A 25,167-nucleotide genomic window follows, 5' to 3' on the forward strand; every position below is an offset into this window, starting at 1 on the left:
AGAGTGAGGAATTAAAGACAAAAAAGGTACCTTAAAATGAATTTTAAAGGAACTCCTTTTAAAGGGACATTTAGTAGAAATATATAATATTGTATCTTTAAAAAATAGTAGTTCAAGTAACTACTCACCCTAAAATATTTTCCTGAAAACACCTGAAAATATTTCATGCTTACTCAGGAATAAATGTTATATGGCATCCTATAAAATGTTTCCTTTTCAGTCAGCAAGGTGTCCAACAACCATAATCACAAGGTATTTCCAGAACATATGTTTTTAATTCCAAAGACTTCTCCTAGGCTGTGTGATTCAACTACTATAGATATCTTGCTCATCACTGCCTCTAGATGAGCTCTAGGTCCAGTCAAAAGGAGGAAAGAAGTCTGAAAAGAAACTATTACGATCCAGTCTTCAAAAACAAACCCTCAAGATGGTCAGAGAGCCCCTTATACTCCACTACCCCCAAGAAGAAAACACAGTATCAGTAGCTACTTCCATGTGACAACCTGGAGGGAGTAAGGGTTGCATTTCTTAAAATAATCATTATAGTTAATATACAAAGTAATGTACACACTACAACCACTATCAAAAATTTAATTCTAAAAATAAATTCTTAGTAAATATCAAGTAATTATTCTTAACAAAGAAGTCACTACCTCACAGAGGCTACATTAAAATGATGAATTTGCCAACTGGTGATTACATACCAGAATCCTTTTGTTCCCTCTGCAATGAAATATAATAGGCTTCTCTTCCACCCCAGCACACAGCCAGTCCAATCACCAAGATATTATTACAACCTTTAACAGGCAATCCGTCATCTCTAATAGGAGTTTCCTGAGGTGACCTAACTAAGTAAATCAAAAGTGAAATAGTTAAAAATCTCTTAAAATAACACCATTAAACTGAACATTAAAACAATGATAATAATTTCATAAGCCAGGCAAGTGAAAGAAAAGTACCATATGATCTCACCTATAAGTGGAACCTAATCAAGAAAACAAACAAGGGAGCAAAATATAACCAAAGAGTTGGAAATAAAGAACAAACTGACAGTGTCCATAGGGGAGGGGGAAGGGGGTAAGGGAGGAAAGAAGGGGAAGGGTCAAGTCAAAGAACATGTATAAAAGACCCTGGCCAAGGACAACAGAAGCGGGAAGAGGACTGAATGTAGGCAGGGCAGGAGAGAGCAATGGGGGGAAAATGAAGACAATTGTAATTGAAAAACAATAAAAATTAAAAAATAAAATAATGCATCTCCAATTTTACAAAGACATAGGTCAAGAACCAATCTATTTTATTTACAATTATATCCCCAGTACCTGGAAAATTACCGGCTCATACTTGTTATATTTCAGTAAATGTTTTCATCCCTCTAACCTCTAACACATAAAATGTGCTCAATTTTATGTGTTGAATGAAAAATGGAATGTGCTAGTCAACACTGACAAGTAAAATCTTGTCATTAACACGTGTGCTCTATGAATCGAAGATCAGGCAAGTACTCAAAACTTAATGGACATTTAAGGTCTCACCTTTAAGTGGAACCTAATCAACAAAACAAACAAGCAAGCAAAATATAACCAGAAACATTGAAATTAAGAGCAAACTCACAGTAACAAGAAGGGAGGTGAGAGGGGATAATGGGGAGGAAGGGGAAAGGTTTTCAAGAACAACTATGAAGGACACATGGACAAAACCAAGAGGGATGGGGCCAGGGGAAGGAGGTGGGGAAGGCTGGAGTGTGGAGGAGTTGTGGAGGGGAAATGCTGACCATTGTACTTTAACAACAATTTAAAAAATGAAAAAAAGTTTAAATAAAAAATAGATAAATCAATCAATAAAAAAACTTAATGGACATACTCATTCATAAATACAAAGATTTGAGAAATCTGATCAAATGTGTGATTTCCATAACAGGTTATCAAGCTGAATACAGCTATTCCCCATGATACAGAGCACTTACTTTCATGAAATAAAACAGGAATATACATGGTATTATCTGACCAAACACTCAAAACCTGGAAGAGCTCAGTGAGGCCTGGGATAAACATTTCAATATAGGAATCATGACTATCAGCAGAGGTACAAATTCTATTTGAGATAAGTATTGGAAAATGTAACTAATGTACATGATGAAAAATACAGTACATATCTGCTATACACTTTGTGATTATATAAATGAATAAGGACATTATAACTTAATAGAAAATCATCATGAGCACTGATGATAAAAAATGATATATACAAATAAAAATTATCTATAGTCAAAATATATTTCTTAAATTTTACAATCATATTCTAATATTTCTATATTCATATAATAACATATAACATATATTATGTATTATGTATACACATGCAATTTTTTTAAGAGAAAATTTGTGTTTTTTTATTTCACCCAAGGACATGCCTATTGATTTTAGAGAGAGAGAGAGAGAGAGAGGGAAAGAGAGACAGAGGAACACTGGTTGCTTCTCATATGCATGCAACCCTGGCATGTGCCCTGACTGGGAATTGAACCCATGCTTAACAGCGACCTAACAGTTTATGGGATAGTGCTCCAACTAATTGAGCCACACCGGCCAGGACAAAATGTTGTATTTAATGGTAAAGCTTGGCATGTACTAGCACCAGACATGTCCTGGAGTTGAAGGTGCAGGGACCTCCATGAAGTCTCACAATGTGAAAAGGATAAGGAAGGCAGCCATCAAAAAGAAGAGCTCTGTGGCCTCAGAGAGGCACAGTCCAGATGGTATAGGAGAAAGAGCTGCTATTTGAGATGGGCATCCCAATGACCAAGCTGCCAAACATTGTTCCAATACATGCCCCTGAACCAACCACACCAACTGTGGTGGCCCTGGCAGCAAAAAGCTTGACTACTATGTCAATGTCCAAACAAATAACACTAATCTGAAACTTCTGACAGGTCACCTAGACTCAGGACCTGCTGGAGAAAGGATAATTAGAGTAGACCTTTGGCCTTCTTGTAAGGAGGCAGACACAGCCTTAATATTCCAGGTACACAATGGATCAGAGCCAGAGGAAAGAATAGTGCTTCAGTGGTCTGCATTTTTTCAGTCCCTCAGCTTGAGCTCTTGGTCTCAGTGCTCAGCTCTCCCACTCATGTGCCCTGGGATCAACCATCTCTTATACCAGAGGGTAACTATTATTAATCTAGCTGTGCTGAAAAATAAGGTTGTTCTACATGTTAACCCACATAAGAGAAACTTACTAAACTTTGAATAAATTTATTACATTTAGTATCCAATACTGAAAAGTCACAGTCCCATCTCAGTCCACTATTTTACATATAAATGTGAAAAAAAATGTATTTCTTACCTTGCTTAAACCTACCACCAATAGTAACACTTTTAGAAGATGTTAAATTACTCTTCTTTTCACAAGCCAGTGAGATGGAAAATCGCTTTTTGCACCGCAACTCCTTAATGAATGTTTGAAAGACAGTTTGGTCACTTGCTACATCAATTATAGCCAAGCTTTCTGCACTGCATGAGGTTGGAGTTAACTGTGACCCATCTTGTGATAACAGTAGTGAAAAACTTGTGTCTCTAATAGGACTATTGTCTTTTGCATTATTTTTGTTCTCTGGACTTAAATCATGGTTTTTAACATCTGATGGTGAGCTAAATGAATAACTTTCACCAAGTTGTAAAACACCACTAGTTTTCTGAAGTTTTACAGAGGATGTTCCAAGAATACCTGGAAATGACAGCTTAGAAGCAGATGCTGGACTTGGTGTAGGAGGAATGAGTCCATTATCATCAACTGCACAACTTTCTTTACAAGGCAAGAGGGATAGGGTTTCACCATGAACAGTATTGTTCTCTGGTGCCTCAGTCTCACTTTTTACTTCAATATTAGAAGAGAATGAAGTTCCCTGCACTTGATTTGGCTCCAAATTTGAAACCACTTCTTGTTTGTCATTTAATTTTGTATTTTTTCCTTTCAAACTAGACAAGCTTATAGCCGTTAATTTTAGCTTTGCATTTTCTAGAGGACTGGACACTTTATCTAAAAGCTCTTGCAGTCCTGGACTTAAATCAAATGATGCTCCAGACCATGTGAATGAATTATTCTGTGCTGTCTGAGTTAATTTGGATTTTTGAGGATTTTCATCTTTATCTCCCCCAGTTACATCTCCTTGGGAATAATCGTTACCAACTGGATCACTTAATTCTAATGCTTTAAAAGATACTATAGTATTATGTTTATCTTGGACAGGAAATATATCTACATTGTCCAAAGCTTCAACCATCTGAGCAGTGTCCATTTCTGAGAATAAAATAGACTCATCACTGAAACAAGTCAACTGTTGTTGATTATCTTGGTTTGCATACATATTTGATTTAACTGGGCCCTCTGGCTGTAGACACAGAGAATCACTAAAATGGCTTGACACTACTTCAGAAGGAAGGGGTTCTTCTGCTCCTACATCAGGTGGCCGTTCTTTTACTAGGTAGTCTTCACTGAAACTATCAAAGAGTAAACTATTACTCAAATTCCAACTTGTGTCAGGAACTGGCAGACATTCTACTTTTATATCTGTGGGAGTTCTCTTTTGAGGGACCAGAGATATAACTGGTTTCACAGCTTCTTGTGTTTGATAACCTTCAAAAAAACTATTTAATTGGGAGTCGGTAACAGAAAACTCATTCCCTTTAAAGGGAGGGCCATTTTCCCTCAATAATATTGGAGAATGGAAAAGTGGGCTTTCCGGAGTCAGGATATCAACCGCATGTGAACCAGGGTTTTGTTTCATAGTATCTACGGCCTTTGGTTCCAAATGATCTATATTTACCACTCCTGGAGAATGTTGTTCACTGGGAAAGGTAATGTGAATCTCATTCTGAAAAGAGCTCGAGCCTTGTTTGTCTAGACTCTTCTGCATCATCTCTGTTGCCAGGCTGGTGTCCTTTGTTCCTTGTTTGACATCTTCAGTTGCCATTTGTTGTATAACTATCTCGGACTGAGTACCCAGGTAGAAACTGTCTTCAAAATCACAAGGAACTAACCCTAAATCAGAAGCACAATTATTTTTAGATTTGTTTGCTGCATAAGCATCTGTTTTTTCTTGTATTCTAGAGGCATTTAGAACATTCTCCTGCTGGCCTCCAGATTCACCAAATGTTCCAGCTGGTAGAGGTACTCCACTGGGTATCTCAGTGTTGTTTATATTATCTCCAGATACCTGAAGATTATTTGATTTCTTTTCCTCAGCATGAAACTTTACACTATTACATTTGATAATAGCATTTGAGTCTGTATTCATATAATGACTAACTGCATCACAAGGCATTTGTGTCTCTATTATTCGTTTCTGTTTGGTATAGTTAGTTGTCTGTTTATCAGACTGCTTCTCTGGGAACTGGTTAACTGGATGGGTATCATGGTGTTTAACATAAACATTCTGGTTTTTTGAATCACATTGTATCAGCACTTGGTCTATTTTTTCTGACTCAGTAACAGCTAATCCTCTTCCATTTTCACTAACCACACTGGTGGCTTCACAAGTCCCTTTTTTACTCTGGGATCTTGTGATAATATGTTCTACAAGAATACCATTAGTTATTGTTTTGTTCCTTGAACAACTTTGTTCTGTTTGTGATGGGAATGATGCTTTGTTATGCTTTCCTTCAGCACAAAAAGATGTATTTTTAGCAAATGGTCCTGGATTTCTACATTCCATATTCTTATCATCTGAGGTAAATGAATCTTCACAAACATGATCAGACTTAGTCTGTTTTTGTAAATCAGTTTTACACATCTCAGCATCTTTCATAGGGCTACTGTCTCTGGATTGTTTTAGATGCTTTCTATATTTCCAAGATTGAAAGCCTGTATTCATCTTTTCTGAACTGAAATTCACAGCTTCTTTTTTTGTTTTCTCAGATAAGATAGTCTGAAAAACTTTCTTAGTTCTTGTTTTTCCTTCATTCAAAGAGGTTTCTAGCTTCCCTTTACTTATATTCAAATAAGCCCATTTTCTTGCTCTGGAAATTGAATGTGTTTGACATTCTTGATTCCCATCCTGAAACTGATAATAAAAGGAATTTGTATCTTCTCTGCTTTTACCTAAATCTTGCATTTTATTTGGTGAATCCTTAACAGAAGAATCACTCAATATTGTGTTACTTTTTTTCTTTGATGCTAATCTTTCACAAGAACCCTTGGTTTGATGTATAAATTTATGCTCCTTTACTTCTGATTCACTGCTGGTCAATGAGTGTGTATCAGAATCTAAATGGGGATGTGGATTCCACTTCACTCCCATTTCAACTAAGTCCTGCTTTAGAATCATTTTGGCTTCTTCCACTATAAGGGCTGCTGCTTCCCTTTCAGTTAAACCTCTTCTGCCAGTCACCCAAATAGTTCGCATATTCCGACGCTCTTCAGCTGCTTCTTCTTCCTCGTCCACTGCCTTTCGGGCACTATGAAGAAAAGAGAAAAAGAAATAAATGAATGCATTGATTCACCCATACAACAAATATTTGTTAAGCATCAGCTGTCCTAGGAATGGAAGAAATAGCACTAAACAAGAGGGAAATATATCTGATCTCACAGAGCTTACACTCTAGTTGGGGAAATCAGAAAACAAACAAATAGTAAAGTCTACGTCAACTGATGATAAGAGTTGTGTACAAAAATTAAACATAGGAAGGGATGAGAGATGAAATTTTTAAATAACATAATAAGGAAAGCCTCACTAAGACAGATTTTTTAAAAGGAAAACCTAAAAAAAAGGTGAGCATCATAAAACTTTCATTGTACTAGCAAAATAGAAGCAGTAATCAAAAAACTCCTGGTACACAACAGCCCTGAACCGGATGGCTTCACTGGCAAATTTTATCAAACATTTAAGCCCTGGCTGGTGTAGCTCAGTGGATTGAGCGCGGGCTGGGAACCAAAGTGTCCCAGGTTCGATTCCCAGCCAGGGCACATGCCTGGGTTGCAGGCCATAACCCCCAGCAACCGCACAGTGATGTTTCTCTCCCTCTCTCTCTCTCTCTCTCTCTCTCTCTCTCCATCTTCTTCCCTTCCCTCTCTAAAAATAAATAAATAAAATCTTAAAAAAAAAAGAACATATGAATTTAAAAAAAAAAAAACATTTAAGAAGAACTAACACCTATCCTTCTTAAACTATTCCAAAAAATTCAAGAAGATGGAAGACTCCCAAACTCTTTTTATGAGGCCAGTCTTATCCTAATTCCAAAACACAACAAAGAAAGAAAATTACAGACCATATCTCTGATGAACATAGATGTTAAAACACTCACCAATCTGGCTGGTGTAGCTCAGTGGATTGAGCTCGGGCTGTGAACCAAACTGTTGCAGGTTCAATTCCCAGTCAGGGTACATGCCTGGGTTGCAGGCCATGACCCCCAGCAACTGCACATTGATGTTTCTCTCTCTCTCTCTCCCTTCCTTCCCTCTCTAAATAAATAAATAAATAAAATCTTAAGGAAAAAAAACCCTCAACAAAATATTTGCATCTGGATCCAGCAACACAATAAACAGATCATACACCATGATCAAGTGGGATTTATACTAGGGATGCAAGGATGGTATAACATTTGCAAATCAATGAATGGAACATATCACATAAACAAATGAAGGACAAAAATCATACAATCATATTAATAGATGCTGAAAAAGCATTTGACAAAATCCAGCACCTATTTATGATAAAAGCACTCAGAAAAGTGGGAATAGAGGGAGCATACCTCAACATAATAAAGGTCATATACGAGAAACCTACTGCCAACATCATAGTCCATGAGAAACCTACTGCCAACATCATGGTCCATGGGAAAAAACTGAAAGCATTACCCTTAAGATCAGGAACAAGAAAAGGTGCCTACTTTCACCTCTCTAAATCAACATAGTACTGGAAGTTCTAGCCACAGTGATTAGACAAGAAAAATAAATAAAAGATGACCAAATTGGAAAGGAGGAAGTAAAACTATCATTATATACACAAAATGTGATAGTGTACATAGAAAACCCTACAGTCTCCACCAAAAAACTACTCGGCCTAATAAGTAAATTTGGCAAAGTAGCAGGATACAAAGTTAATATTCAGAATTAATGGTGTTCGTATATACCTACAATGAAATATCAGAAAGAGAAACTAAGAAAAAAATACCATTTACTATAGCAACAGGAAAAATAAAATACCTAGAAATAAATTTAACCAAGAAGGTAAAAGACCTATACTCAGAAAACTATAGAACACTAAAGAAAGAAATTGAGAAAGATACAAATGAGTGGAAGCATATACCATGTTCATGGATTGGAAGGACTAACATCATTAAAATGTCTATACTACCCAAAGTGATCTATAGATTCAATACAATTCCTTTTTAAATACTAATGGCATATTTCACAAATCTAGAACAAATATTCCAAAAATTTATATGGAACCAAAAAAGACCCCAAATAGATTCAGCAATCCTGAGGAACAGAACAAAGTTGGAGGGATCACAATACTTGATATTAAACTATACAAGGACACTGTAATCAAGACAGTCTGGTGCTGGCATAAGAACAGACATATAGATCAATGGAAGAGAATAGAGAGCCCAGAAACAAGTCCATGTTTCTGTGGTCAATTAATATTTGACAAAGGAGGCACAGGCATACAATAGAGCAGGGGTGTCAAATTCATTTTCACTGGGGGCCATGTCAGCCTCATGGTTGCCTTCAAATGGCTGAATCTAATTTTAGGACTGTATAAATGTAACTACTCCTTAACTAGATGCAAGGAACTCAGCGCTGCCACCAGGCAGAAGCAAGGCCCTGAGCCAGATAAAACAAGGTGGAGGGCCGGATTTGGCCCACGGGACTTTTGTTTGCCACCTGTGCAATAGAGTAAAAACAGTCTCTTCAATAAATGGTGTGAGGAGAACTAGTCTGGTACATGAAAAAAAAGAAAAGAAACTAGACCCCAACATACACCATATACCAGAATAAACTCAAAATGGATAAAGGACTTAAATATAAGTCGTGATACCATAAGGCCTAGTGGAAAACATAGGCAGTAATATTTCAGACATCCCACATAGCAATATTTTGCTAACATATCTCCTAGGGCAAGGGAAATAAAGGAAAAAATAAACAAATGGGACTACATCAAATTAAAAGGCTTCTGCACAGCTAAAGACATCATCATCAAAAGGAAAAGGGAACTGACCATATGGGAGAACATATTTGTCAATGATACATAGGACAAGGGTTTAATCTCAAAAACATATAAAAAACTCATATGATTCAACACCAGAAAAACAAACAACCCAATTAAAAAAAGGGCAAATGAGCTGAACAGACATTTCTCCAAGGAGGACATACAGATGACCTAGAGACATATGAAAAGATGCTAAACAGCATTAGCCATCATAGAAATAAAATTAAAACCACAAAGATATTACTTCACACCTGTCAGAATGGCTTTCATTAATAAATCAACAAACAACAAGTTCTGGTGAGGCTGTGGAGAAAATGGAACCCTAGTGAACTGTTGGTGGGAATAGAGACTGATGGAGCCACTGTGGGAAACAGTATGCAATTTTCTTAAAAAGTTAAAAATGGAACTGCCTTTGACCCAGCAATTCCACTGCTGAAAATGTACCCTAAGAACTTTGATTCACCAGTTCAAAAGAAACTAAGCACCCTTATGTTCAAAGCAGTGTTATTTACAATAGCTAAGTACTGGAAACAGCCTAAGCGCCCATCAGTAAATGAGTAGGTTAAAAAAAAAACTGTGGTACATTTACACAATGGAATACTATACAGCAGAAAGAAAGAAGGAACTCTTACCATTCACAACAGCATGGATGGAAATGGAGAATATTATGCTAAGAGAAATAAGCCAGTTGATAAAAGACACATGAAACAAACTGACAGCAACCAGAGGGAAGGAGGGGAAGGGATAATGGTGGAAAGAAGGGGAAGGGACTAGTCAAAGAACATGTATAAATGACACATGGACATGCACAATATTGTGGGGACTGACTAGGTTGGTTGAGTGGAGGGGGGCAAATGGGGAAATATTGGAACAACTGTAATACAATAACAATAAAAAATTAAAGTATAAAATAAAACTCTCATTGAAAACAAATCCTCCTACTTGATATGAACTCTGGACAAAATACCTGAATGAAATTTAGAGTAACCCAAAGAAAGTAGAAACTAGAAAAAGTTAAGACAAGAAGCAAGAAATAGCAGTAAACTGTCACACTTTTCATTTGAAGTCAGGCTCCAGTCACAGCCATGAAGGGTAACTTGGATAAAAATCTGGAGATTCAATTCAATTAGATAAATCAATTAGAAGTATAAAAATTGTTAAGGAAGAAGTAAAATATCTCCATTTGCAAATGATATGACTCTACCTAGAAATCCTAGAGAATCAATGATGGAATTAATTCAAAAAATAACAAGATAAAAATATACAAAAATCAATAGCTTTCATAAACTCAAATAATAATCATACACAAGGCATCTTAGACATGAGCCATCATTTAAAACAATAAAGATTGAATAGAAATAAATTTAACAAGTAATGTACAAAACCATTATGAGGAAAACTTTAAAACTCCTAAAAAGTTATACATGGGAATCTTTTTAAAACTCCTCAAAATCACAAAGACAATACCAAATGCAAAAATATTACCTACCCTTGTATAGGTTTGACTCAACATTACAGAGATGTCAGCTCTAAGTTAAATTTCAATTCAATCTCAATAAAATATCAACAAACACATTAAATTTCATATGGGCAAACATGCAAAAATAGCCAGGAAAATAATGAAAAACTATGAGGGGAAGTTGCCCTACCAGACATTAAAATGTGCTATAAAGTCTTTTATTAAAAGCACAGTACTTGCTCATGAACTGACAAAAAGATAGTAAACAGAATATAAAGTTCAGAAATAGACTTTATTACATATGGATATTTAGTATATGATAAAGTGGCATCTCAAATCACTAGGATCAAGACAAACTTTTTTATAAATGGGAAAAAATATAATTAAATCCAGACTTCACATTACACACAAAAATAAACTATAAAGGCACCAGTACTCTAAATGCAAACTTGAAATAGAGAAGAAAACCTGTGAATCCATCTTTAATTTCAGTGTACAGGAAAGATTTCCAACTATGACAATTCAGAAGCAAAAAAGATTGATAAAAAATAAATCAATAGAAAAATAAGAAAAATTCTGCATGGGGAAAATGATGTAAAAAATGATGTCAAAAGACAATTGATACATTTTGAGAAAAGACTTGCAATATACATATCAAATAAAAGGTTAAGAACCCTAGTCAACTTAAAAAAGAAAAGATTCTTTAAAAAGAAGAGACTTCCAGCCAAGATGTGGGCATAGGTAGATACACTTCACTTCCTTGCACAACAAAAGAAAGGATAACAAACAATAAAAACAGCAAAAAAACAATCAGAACTGCCATAAAATTGAACCGTACAGAAATCCAATAACTGAGGAGTTAAAGAAGAAACATTCATACAGACTAGCAGGAGGGACGGAAATGGGCAGCCAGGGCAGAGGGGATGCATGGCAAGGTAGCAGCTGGCAGACCAGGTGGTCCCATGTTTGCGTGTGGATAAAAATCAGGAGGAACAACTGAGGAGCCAGCAATCCTAGCCACATAACCCAGGGTCCCAGCACAAGAAAATAAAGTCCCATAACCTCTGGCTATAAAAACCTCTGGAGGTTGCAGTGGAGGAAAGCTGCCACTCTATCAGGAGAGTCCGTTTGAGGGTCCCATATGAATCAAGAAGGTACACAAGCCCAGTCACTTGGGAATCAGCAATAGGGCAGCAACTAGAAGGGTACCAGTTGCTTGCAGGAAGCAGGGAAGTAACTGAAAGTGGGCAAAAGCCAAGCAAGTGGCACTGTTCCCTCTCAGACTACTTGCAGACATACAGCACCACACTGATGAATACCTAAGGCTCTGACCCTTACAATATAACAGGTGCACCAACAAATAGAGGAGACAAAGAAATATGGCTCAAATGAAAGAATAGATCAGAACTCCAGAAAAAGAGCTAAGTGATGAGGGGATAGCCAACCTATCAGATGCAGAGTTCTAAACACTGATAATCAGGATGCTCAGAGATGATTGAGTACAGCAGCAAAATAAAGGAAGAAGTGAAGACTATACAAAGTGAAATGGAGAAAAACATACAGGGAACAAACAGTGGAGGGAAGGGAACTGGAACTCAAACCAGCAATTTGGAACTAAAGGAAGAAACAAACATTCAACTGGAACAGAAAAAAAACTATTATTCAAAAAAATGAGGAGGGGCTAAGGAACCTCTGGGACAACTTCAAATGTATCAACATCTGAATCATAGAGGAGCCAGAAGGAGAAAAGGAAGAGCAAGAAACTAAAAACTTATTCAAAAAACTAATGAAAGAAAAATTACCCGATTTGGCAAAGGAAATAGACACACAAGTCCAGGAATCCCAAAGAGTCTCAAATAAGTTGGATCGGAAGAGGGTCACACCAAGACACATCATAATGAAAACACCAAAGGTTAAAGATAAAAAAAGAATCTTAAAAGCAGCAAGAAAAACCAAAAGAGTCATCTATAAAGGAGTTCCCATAAGACTATCAGCTGATTTCTCAAAAGAAACTTGGCAGGCAAGGAGGGTCTGGAAAGAAGTATTCAAAGTCATGAAAGGCAAGGACCTACATCCAAGATTACTCTATCCAGCAAAGCTATCATTTAGAATGGAAGGGCAGATGAAGTGCTTCCCAGATAAGGCCAAGTTAAAGGAGTTCATCATCACCAAGCCCTTATCGTATGAAATGTTAAACGGACTTATCTAAGAAAAGGAAGGTCAAAACTATGAAGAGTAAAATGACAACAAACACGCAGCTGTCAACAACTGAACCTAAAAAACAAATAAACAAAAGAAAAAACTAAGCAAACAACTAGACAGGAACAGAATCACAGAAATGGAGATCACATGGGGGGTTATCAGCAGGGAGAGGGGAGAGGAAGAATAGGGGAAAAGGTACAGGGAATAAGAAGTATAAATGGTAGGTACAAACTAGACAGGGGGAGGTTAAGAATATTATAAGAAGTGGAAAAACCAAAGAACTTGTATGTTGACCCATGGATATGAACTAATGGGGAGAAATGCTAGAGGGAGGAGGGATAACGGGCAGAGGGGTGCAATGGTGAGAAAAAAAATGAGACAATAGTAATAGCATAATCAATAAAATACACTTTCAAAAAGGAGAGGAAAAAGATGAAAATTCATAAGAAACATAAGGAAAAGATACAACCATATCATCTACAAAGATACAAAAAACTATTTTGAAACATGAAAATATATTCACCACCACTCACAATTACAGAAATGTACTTTAAAGCCACACTGAGATACGATTTCTCATCTATCAGACTGGTAAAGTGAAACCTCTAACAATGGGTTCTGTTGGTGAGGCTGTGGGTAATAGCATTGTAAGAATTTGGAATCTAATAAAGCTACATATGCATTCACCTTTGGAAATCCCATGTGTATGAATTTACTCATCACCAACAATATGGAAATACACATATACAAGGCAATTCACTGCAGATTGTTGGTAACAGTAAACTGTTTGAGACAATCTAAATGAGGTTATCTGATCCTTATCCATCAACTAGTAAAAAGCAAACGATGGCCAGGTGCCAGATATACTTGCTTTTATTCAGAAAATCAGTATTAATGCAAAACTATATCTAACCTACACACCTCATTCAAATTTTACCAATTGTTCCACTTTCTTTTTCCAAACCAATCTAAAATATAAGGTGCTGCACTAGTTCTCAAACCTTTTTTATCCTCCTTTAATTACAAACAGCTCTCAGTCTTTGTTTGTCATGGCCTTGGTATTTTTGAAAAGTACCAGCCAATTATTTCATAGAATGTCTCTCCATTTAGGTTTGTCTGGTTCACGTTAGACATTTTTTATAAAGAACACTTCAGGAACAATATGTCTTTCTCAGTGTGTCACATGAGAAGGAACGTGGTCTTGATTTGTCACTAATTTTGGTCTATAAAGTTCTGGGCTTTCAGAAGAGGCATAGCCATGACAATAACAGTCTTAGAATAATATGAAATGATTTTAAAATGTGTTAAACAACTTTTACCAATTAAATTTTTTTAAATGTGTATTGCCCTCAGAGGACTCCCTGGAAAGGTCAAGCATGATGTATGGCATATTGTTACCACAGAGACACTCCCACAACTGATCTGTTTTAACCTCAGGAACTAACAGTACATATTTCTAAGCAGGTTTGAATATATCCAAAGATTCTGTAAAAATCAGAGGCTCCAGAAGAGAATAACACTTTTATAAGAAGATTTTAAAGCATATTTCAAGTAGACTTTGGCCAGAGACATACCCCAAAGTGGCAAAATTGCACACCACATACAAGTTGCTCTTCTGGTCTGAGGTCACAGGAGTGGCCCCAGCCCCACAGCTCCACTGGATATGGCCCTAGTGGGCCCTCTACAGTGGCCCTCCACTGTGTCAGTTCTCTCCCTGGGTTCCGTTTTTAAGACTCCACACAATTCCTCCCTACAAAATATAGGTAGAGGTTGCTGGCTACATGCCCACAGCCATGCTGGGTGCAGCTCCTGTGACACAGGAGCCATATCTCGGGTGGCAGTGGAATGCAGGAAGCAGAAGCATGATGTGAGGTGGCACTGGTGGGGCTGCTCCTTTGACGGTGCCCCATCCCTTCCCATACATGTGACAAGTTTCAGAGCCGTGTCAGGCCTAAACTGAGTGGCAGGGAAGAAACACTGAACTGGAAATGAAACTGATGCTTTTATAAACTTAGAACAAAATTTTAATATCTAAAAATAAAACTCTTAGAACTCGTAAGTGCCTAAGCAATGGATCTGGCTGAGGTTTCATATAAGAGTAAGTTCAGAGAACAGATTTTGAGAAAATACTTAAGCTATTCCTTGATTACATGGTGAGTCCAGCCCATTTTTGAACTGGTTACAAACATGTACATAATAGTCAAGGAATCCTCTCCTCACAATTGTTTTGAAGGACTAGTTTCCAAAGGATATTCGAGAGGAATACATTCTGAAGTGCTCTTGCCTAAAGAAAGTCTAAGACAAGCCCTGGATATATACTGAAAATCTAAATCCATCAAAGCAGAAAGCATCAGTACCTTACATTTATTTACTCAATCTTTCTAGGGGAAAAAATATGATACTTTTACAAATGTCTTTTAAGTCATGAAATATTTTAAAAGTATAAAAAATTAAAAGAGAAAAATATTCTAATACAGTATCTATTATTTACATATTGATATGATTTTCCATTTAATGACCCTCTGCAGATGGGGAACTCTTACCTTTTAAAAGGCACAGCATTTTTCAGAACAGCCTCCACTTCAGCAACATTTGCTCTGGCAAGATCTGCCACAGTAAGAAAGCCAGAAGTATAGAGGCATCTGGCTCGCTGGGCATTAAGCAAGGACACCCGAACAAGGTCACACAGCTCCCTCTGGATGCCAAATGTAAGACGCTTCTGAAATTGAGAAAGTAGTAGTTCCATGTTGTGCCAGCCCAGGCGGTTGGAAAATACTGTAATCATCCCTAGAATATGCATAGAATATTTAATGAATTAAAAATTCTTTACAGATCAATTCTCTATTTCACTAGATATTACTTTCATTTCATTGTTTCCTTTTCCCTGGAGAATTGTAAAGTTCAACAGGCCCACTGTGTAAGTTAACAAGAAAGTAGATATATGTTAAGGGCCTACTTAACTGGCCAAAAAACATGCTAAAAGTATTAAATGCTGTCTCACTTCTTTTTTTTATGATTTTATTTATTTATTTTTAGAGAGAGGAGAAGGGAAGGAGTAAGAGGGTGAGAAACATCAGTGTGTGGTTGCCTCTCAAATGTCCTCTACTGGGGACCTGGCCTGCAACCCAGACATGTGCCCTGAATGGGAATCAAACCAGTGACCCTTTGGTTTGCAGGCTGACACTCAATCCACTAAGCCATACCAGCCAGGTCATTTATTTTTCATTATGCACTTGACATTTGAAAAAACCAAGGCAGAGCACATAACCACAAAACAAAAAGCCCTCACCCTTGTTCATTCCTTTCTTTCAGTCTCTCTCCCTTACTTTTTTTAAGGAAGAGAGAACTCTTAAAGACAGATGAGGGGCTATTTCCACCTGGAGAAAAACAAGGGAGCTGGTTTGAATATTTAAGTGCCAAGAAAACTTCAAAAAGCAAAGCTCCCATTGATCTTTTCTGCAAAGAAAGGTTGCCCAGCTCAATAGCCAGACAGTTGAAATAAAGAGGCCAGAGCAGCCAAGTGCCAAGTCACTTTCCTATGAGAACACTAACACTAGAGGCAATCTGAGATCTTTGATGCCAGTGAGTCGAAGGGTGTGTTTCTCCCTTATCACCCCCACTCACCCCCCCCCCGTCTCTCTGTCAGTGCTCTTTCATATATGGCACATGCCTTCACAATACACACACTCTCCAGCAGCCCAGGGTTTCCTTCCTAAGGACTGATAAGGATTTCTTGGTAAAATCAGATCCATAACTTTTCTATTTGTCTAGCTTACAGAATATGGGTTTAATTTTATTAAGCAAGACTACTGATTCCTTAGACAAGAGATAATAATTTAGAACAGTCAGACAGAAGTCCAGAAATCCCTCTCCATTTGCCACCATCCACCTCCTCAACAGCAACTATTAATCAGTAACTAGATTAGAAAAGGGAGATCGCTGAGAACTTTGTATCTGTTTCTTCTTGCAACAGGTGGAAGGAAAAATTAAAATGACGAAAACAAAAAAACAAAACAAAGGATGGTCAGCAGGTTGCTAAGGAATGGAAGGGGACACTAAGGTCCAGACACAGCTAGTGGCCAATTGTCTCTAGGAGGGTCATGGAGCCCAGAGGAGCCATAATTTTAGGTGTTTGGATGCTGTGAGGGGGCTGTACAAAGTTATGGTTTGACACAATCCCCTATAATAAAAAGAAGCCAACAATAAAATGGAATTTGAAAAATAAAAGTAATCTTAACTTTACCTCAAACCATGGTCTTACAGAAATGTGGAAAACCTTGTTTAACTGACCTGCATAAACAGCAGCTGACTGTTGTAAAGATTGAATCTGCCCACGACTGCATCCAAATTTCTGATTAATTTCCTTTAAGGGAACTTCACTGATTAAATCTAATAACACAAGACTGGTAAAAAACCTGGAAAGTAAATCACCAAAAGCATGATGAGAAATCACTTATGTCTACTGTGAAAGTATAAAATAAAAATTAGTTGTGAAACAAGTAAGAACCAAAAAAAGACAAGAGAGGGTATACACTCTGAGAAGATTCCTAACAAGACATAGGATTAGTGGACAAAGACTGAGTTCAATGTTGATAAAGTAAGATCTGACATATATTAGAACTACAGCAAAAACTTAATATATACAGTTCAAAGAACAAAAAGATTTCCTCCATGTTTCATTAAAACAATCTAATTTCAAGAAATAAGACATGGTTCAAGAAATGTGATGGCACAAAAATTTTAAACACTTGATGCACAGTTATATGGATCATCTAATCATATTTCAATAAGTGACAGAATCAGAGTATAAAAAATTTTATTCAGATGGTAGTAGTGCCACAAATAATCCAGGTATATAAGTCCTTACAAAATTTTCACTAGACTATGTTATAAATAATACTATTAAAAAAACAATTGTATGATATTTCAAAAAAGCTAAAAGCCTATGCAATTCCCCATATGAATCTATTAATTAGCTCTTCCCTACTGGTAATGAATCAGTTTTAAAGATTATAGGAACATCCTTCCTTTCCTTAAAGCATCCTGACTCACATTTTCTTTAAGGAGAAGTAATTAAATGTCCTATTTTAAAAAGGTCTTCATATATAATGGCTTCTAAACTACAAGTGGCAAGAAGAAACTAATATATTAATAAATGCAGAAAGTACAGTATATTGAGAAATTTTGCTATGTGCCACCAGAACTTTGATTTTAATGACAGTGAAAGTGACTATAATAAACTAGATACCTACTGCATATCTAATACTGTGTTAAATACTAGGTAGTCGAGGCTCCTTGATATTCACCTTTTATGGATGGCCATTTGTCGGTGTTGTCTCTCAGTTCTGGCTTCTACTTTTCCCTTCACACAGCGAGCCAAGAACCCTTCTTCAACTCCCACTAGCTCTGCCACTCGTTTCATAGAGGTTGGCAATTTCTCCCATAAACAGAAGAATCGATACCAATCAATGGTAGTCCAATCCTCAAACATAGGTGTAACCTAAAAGCAAGAAATACCATTCATTAGCTAAAATTACTGTATCCCAGAAGGAACAAGTAAATGTAAATGTCATATTAAAAACAAAAGCCTCAGTATTTGAAAAATTTTTAAATTTGATAATACCTCTTTTATATGCAAACTTCATTTATTCATAAACTACTCATAGCCAAGAGAAAAGTAACAGACCCACTAAGTATACAATCTAGATTTTACAGAGTCTAAGAACTTTACTCACAGATACCTTAATCTCAATATTCTGATGTGAAGTACCTTAAGTATTTTATATGATTTCTAAGAAAGAATCAGGACTTCTGGCCAAGTTGGAGGCGTAGGTATACACATTGTGCCTACTCACACAACCAAAATAAGGACAACAACAATTTAGAAACAAAAAACAACCAGTACGGACAGAAAATTGAATTGTATGGAAGTCCAACAACCAAGGAGTTAAAGACACATTCATCTAGACCAGTAGGAAGGGCGGAGTTGGGTGGTCAGACAAAGAGGGGTCGTGGCAAAGCAGTAGCTGGCGGACCCCTGGTGTGCAAGGCAGCAGCTGGCAGACCCAGCAAGTTGGCGGATTGTGGAGCAGGGCACAGTGCACAAGGCAGCTGGTGGACTGGGCAGTCCCACATTAGCACACAGATAAACCAGGTGAAACTGGGGAGCGAGACAGACTGCACACGCAACCCAGGGCCCCAGCACAGGGAAATAAAGCCTCAAACCTCTGACTGAAAACACCTGTGGGGGTTGAGGCGGCAGGAAAAACTCCCAACTTCAAAGGAAAGTTGTTGGAGAGACCCACAGGGTCCTAGAATGTACACAAACCCACCCACACAGGAATCAGCACCAGAAGGGCCCAATTTGCCTGGGGGGAGCAGGGGAAGTGACGTAAATCCCGCAAAGAGCGAAGCAAGCACCATTGTTCCCTCTGGGACCCCTGCCCCACATACAGCATCACAACACAGCGAGGTGGGTTGCCCCACCCTCGTGAATACCTAAGGCTCCACCCCTCACTATGTAACAGGTGTGCCAAGACAAAACAATGGCCCAAATGAAAGAACAGATCAAAGCTCCAGAGACAATACAACTAAACAACAAAGAGGTAGCCAACCTATCAGATGCACAGGTCAAAACACTGGTAATTAGGATGCTCACAGAAATGGTTGAATTTGATCACAAATTAGATGAAAAAATGAAAGGTATGCTAAGTGAAATAAAGGAAAATATACAGGGAACCAATAGTGATGGGAAGGAAACTGGGATTCAAATCAATGGAGTAGACGAGAAGAAAGAAAGAAACATCCAGTCAGAGAAGAATGAAGAAACAAGAATTCAAAAACATGAGGAGAGGTTTAGGAACCTCCAGGACATCTCTAAATGTTCCAACATCTGAATTATAGGAGTGCCAGAAGGAGAAGAGGAAGAACAACAAATTGAAAACTTATTTGAAAAAATAATAAAGGAGAACTTCCCCAGTCTGGCAAAGGAAATAGACTTCCAAGAAGTCCAGGAAGTTCAGAGAGTCCCCAAGAAGTTGAAGCCAAGAAGGAACACACCAAGGCACATCATAATTACATTAGCCAATGTAAAAATGAAGGAGAGAATCCTAGAAGCAGCAAGAGATAAGTGGACAGTAACCTACAAAGGAGTTCCCATCAGACTGTCAGCTGATTTCTCAAAAGAGACCTTATAGGCAAGAAGGGGCTGGAAAGAAGTATTCCAGGTCACGAAAGGCAAGGACCTACATCCAAGATTACTCTATCCAGCAAAGCTTTCATTTAGAATGGAAGGGCAGATAAAATACTTCTCAGATAAGGTCTAGTTAAAGTTCATCATCACCAAGCCCTTATTATATGAAATGTTAAATGGACTTATCTAAGAAAAAGAAGATAAAAAACATGTACAATAAAATGACAGCAAACTCACAATTATTAACAACCACACCTAACGCAAAACTAAAAGAAACTAAGCAAACAACTAGAACAGGAACAGAACCACAGAAATGGAGATCACATGGAGGGTTAGCAATAGGGGAGTGGGAGAAGGAGAGAGGGGTAAAAGGTACAGAGAATAAGTAGCATAGATGGTAGGTAGAAAATAGACAGGGGGGGCAAGAATAGTATGGGAAATGTAGAAGCTAAAGAACTTGTAAGTATGACACATGGACATGGAACTAAAGGGGGGGAATGTGGGTGGGAGAGGGTGTGCAGGGCTGAAGGGAGTGCAGGGGGAAAATGGGACAACTGTAATAGCATAATCAATAAAATATATTTAAAAACATTCACTTTAAATTTTTAGAAAATCTTTTTAAAAAGAATTGATATATGCTATAACATGAATGAACTTTGAACATGCTAAGTGAAAGAAACCAATCATAGAAGACCATATATTAGATGGGAGGGGATGATGGGGGGAAAGGGGGAAGGGTTTTCAGGAACAACTATAAAGGACACAGGGGCAAAACCAAGGGAGGGTGGAAATGGGGGAAAGGTGAGGATGGCTGGGGTGGGGGAGAGAGGTGGCGGTGAAGCAGACAACTATAGTTGAACAACAATAAAATTTAAAAAATGGAAAAGAAATTTTCAGAATAGGAAACTATACAGAAACACAAAGAACACTAGTGCATTAGTGGTTGCTCAGGACCAGGGGAGGATGAGGAGGCTGGAGGCAAATGAGGAGTGATTACTAATGGGTACAGGTTTCTTTCTGGGGTGATGAAAAATGTTCTGAAATTAGACATTGATGATGATTGCAGAACTCTGAACATGCTAAATATCATGACTTTTACTCTCTAAATGGCATGCTATGTGAATTGCATTGCAACAAAGCTATTTTTTAATGATCAAATTCTCTTGAAAATTGTCAGCACTCTCTTTAAAGTCCAAAAACAGACTTAAACAAATAGAGAAACATCTGTTTTTATTAGTAAGACCAATCGACTTTAAAAAAAAAAGGCAGTCAGTTCTCCTCTATGTTAATGCATAAATGTGAAAATACTAAATTTTACTTAAATACTTAAAATTTTAATTTTAAGTGGTAGTAATGTAAAAGGTAAGCAAACAAGAATACCTATAAGCACTGAAAAAGGGTAGCAATGAAGGAAACTGAAACTAGCTCTACTAAAAATGTACAATAAATGCTTTTAATTAAAACAGAGGTACTGGTGGACAAATTGGTAGAAGTGTTCTGTTATCAGGTCAACAAATGAAACAGAAATATACCCAACAACAAATGGAAATTAGAGAGATATCCAAATACAAAAGCAAATATTATCAAAGATAAAAATTAAAGGAAAAGGTAAAAGATAAACCTGTAACAAAATGTTTAGTCACTGTGTATAAATGAACCTTAATAAATGAAGCTGTAACTACTGATAGACATTATGAAAAAAGAAAAAAGAGTAAGAAAAGCATTTCTGATTCAAAAGTTCATAAATTCAACTACATTTTTAAAAATGTTATGCAAAACACACAATAAACAGAATCAAAAGTCAAGAGAAAAACTAGAATATACTTTTAACTTATACCACAAAATACTGCTCTCCCTAATATATAAAAAAACCTTTAAAACCTAAGGAAAAGACCAAAAAAAAAAAAAATGAGCAGAGGTCATACATAATTCATAGAAAATAAAGCATATTGCCCTTAAAGATATGGAAAAATATGCAAATTTACTTATAATAAAAATGTAAGATAAAACCACCCAAAATACAAAAGCTGAAAATAGACTATATTGAGATTATTTTAAAACATAATCATTCTCACATAGCACAGGTAAGATTGGAAAATGATACAAACCCTATAGAAGGCAATTTGAAAAACCAAAATCACATATGCCTTTACACTTTACCTAGCAATTGCACCTCTGGGAGTCTTTCCTAAAGATATATTTCCACCAAAACTAAACAATATATGCACCAAAGTATTTTAATTATGGCATCATTTACCATAAGAAAATATTGGAAACCACCCAAAAGTCCAACTACAGAGATATGATTAAATAAACATGGTAAATCCACACACACAATGGAGTTATACAGGTATAAAGACATAAATAAATAAAAAATGTCCATGAACATAAAGTGATTTCCAAGATATATTAAGAAAAAATACAAAATAATGTATATAATGTACATAATATAAGAAAGAAGGTAAAGTAACAATATAAGCACTTGCTGATATTTATAAAATGAAACAGAAGGATACAACGAACACTAGTGGAAACAGTTATCTAGGAAGGGGGTGGAAATGGCATGCGGTGGGTAGATACGGATTCAGACTTCCCTGAGTATTCCTTTTGATACAGTTCTTACTCTTGAATCACATGAATGTTTTAAATAGTCAAAAAATAAAAGTCTTATTTAACTATAAATGTTTTACTTAAGTTAAAACATAAGTGTATATTAATTTGCCAGTGTTTTGAGCTAGGGTCAAGGCCTTTTCTTTTGACTGTGAGTCTGCTGACTAGAGTTTACCACTGCTTTCTCGTGCAAACCACACCCACAATGCAAGATGTCCCTGTAGAGTATCTCTGATGTTCAAGATTCTATATATTCCTCCCCACCCCCACATTTTCACCAATATGACAGGGAAGAAAACAGAACTTACCAGGTAGACAATATGCAGATCATTCTCTAAAACAAAGCCCTTCATTGCTCTTTGGAGGTCAGCAAAAATATCTAAAGTATCAGTTGGAGAAAGTGAGGAAGAAAGAGCTGCCGAACCAAGATGTGTTGGATGATACACCTTTCCTGGTTTGGGGGTGGGGGTGGGGAAATAAAGGATCAGATGTTGAAAATAAAACAACACACTGTCTTTCTGTATTCTATAATTAGTCTTTTAAGCTCTGATAAATTTCACAAACAGAATCTTGTCCAAAGCACGGATTATTTACAAGTGAGCTCTGTACTAATTGTGTGATGTTGCTGAACACAACACTGACTTATTGCACATGAGTCGATACACTCCTAGAAAAATTAGTTTCCTTTCTACTGCTTGAAGAGCCAATTTCCTTTCTTTTTCTTTATTGATTTTAGGGAGTGGAAGGAAGAGATAGAGACATCAATTTGTTGTTCCTCTTATTTATGCATTCATTGGTTGCTTCTTATATGTGCCCTTACTGAACATGCAGCCCACAACCTTGGCATATCAGGGCAACAGTCAAACCAGCTGAGCTACTGTGCCAGGGCCCAATTTCCTTTTACTAATCAGTCACAAACATTCTAAATGGCCAAGATGAGAAAGAGAGTGACTTACAACTAAGAATTCATAGTTACCTTCTGTTCCATCACTAGCTTCAGTAGTCTGGATGAATTCATTTTCTAGCAGCCACATTACACAGTCCTCGATTGCTCCTAGTTGAACAGGATCTTGATTTTTCTGAATTCCCTGTTTCCCTTCTTTCATACTTGCAGCCAAAAATGTGCAAGAAGCATAAGTCTGCATATCTTGTGATGTACTTGCCACTCCACCAACTATTATCTGATACAAAAGGTTTGAAATTTTTCTGTAATTTTTGTAAAGATTTCATTTATTTATTTTTAGAGAGATGGGAAGGGAGGAAGAAAAAGAGAGAAACATTGATGTAAGGGAGAAACATCAATTGCTTGCCTCTTGTACATGCCCCAAGCAGGGATCAAAGCCGCCGCCTAGGCATGTGCCCTGACCAGGAATCAAATGAGCAACCTTTCAGTGCATAGGACAATGCCCAACCAATTAAGCCATACTGACCAGGGCTTTTCTGTAACTTTTTTTTTAAAGACTAATTTTTTAGAGAAAAAGGAAGGGAGGTAGAAAGAAAGGGAAGGAAGCTATGATGTGTGACAGAAACATCGACTGGTTGCCTAGGTTGGGACCTGGCCCACAACCCATGCACATGCCCTGACTGAGAATCAAACCAGAGACCTTTTGGTTTGCAGGCCTGGCACTCAACCCACTGATCCACACTGGCCAGGGCTCTAAGACATGTAGGCCCTCATGATATAAAAGAAATGAAGTAATTTTTTAAATATTTTTTTTATTTAGTTAGTTTTAGAGAGAGGGGGAGGGAGGGAGAAAGAGAGAGAGAGAAACATCAGTGTGTGGTTGCCTGTCTCATGCCCAGATTGTGGACCTGGCCCACAGCCTAGGCATGTGCCCTGACTGGGAATCGAACCAGAGACCCATTGGTTCACAGGCCAGCATTCAATCCACTGAGCAACACCAGCCAGGGTAGAAATGAAGTAATTTTGTTCTCTTAAAATATTCTCACTATCTTAATGTAGAGACTGTTTGCTTACTCTTCCATCGTAATTCATTATAAATGTACACAACATCTACTAACATGAAAAGTTTTCCCTAAAAGTAGATGTAATATTTTCTCATCAATGAAAATTCCAAGAAATAATTAAATAAAATAGGAGATATTAAGACTTGGGAAGGTTGTAAATAACCTCATAAAAAAACACAAGCTAAGATTTTTCACATACTAAAGTTCTAACATTATATTATAGCTAAAAAGAACCAGTGGTAACTTAGTGAACATTCTTACCTCCAGAATAGCTCTTATCATGCTCACAGTTACTTCTTCTCCTTCTTGTCTTCGAAGACAGCTGCGAACAGGTTTTAGAGATCCCTGAAGTAATGCTATGCCTTTTGATTTCTCAGAGTTCTTACAAATCAAGATACTCTCACCTATAACCAAAAAAAATCATGTTTGCAAAATCTCAGCACATTTCCATAACATACTGGCTACAAACAACTTAATTGGCTTACTTTATTTCAAGGAAATAATAGATGATAGTGATGTTATGATCATAGAATT

At 37.0% G+C, this 25,167-nt stretch overlaps 1 protein-coding gene across 1 annotated transcript in view; it reads right to left on the reverse strand.

Moving 5' to 3' along the window:
- The window catches only part of POLQ (DNA polymerase theta), a 119,309-nt gene that overhangs the window by 64,423 nt on the left and 29,719 nt on the right, over positions 1–25,167 (reverse strand). Inside the window, 8 exon segments of the mRNA XM_036018151.1 lie at positions 705–848; positions 3,340–6,449; positions 15,407–15,650; positions 17,154–17,278; positions 18,170–18,363; positions 22,974–23,116; positions 23,642–23,846; positions 24,895–25,037. Of these exon segments, the coding sequence (XP_035874044.1) occupies positions 705–848; positions 3,340–6,449; positions 15,407–15,650; positions 17,154–17,278; positions 18,170–18,363; positions 22,974–23,116; positions 23,642–23,846; positions 24,895–25,037 (4,308 nt within the window).

Source organism: Phyllostomus discolor, chromosome 2 (assembly GCF_004126475.2).
Source record: "Phyllostomus discolor isolate MPI-MPIP mPhyDis1 chromosome 2, mPhyDis1.pri.v3, whole genome shotgun sequence".
In the NCBI taxonomy this organism is placed as follows: Eukaryota; Metazoa; Chordata; class Mammalia; order Chiroptera; family Phyllostomidae; genus Phyllostomus; species Phyllostomus discolor.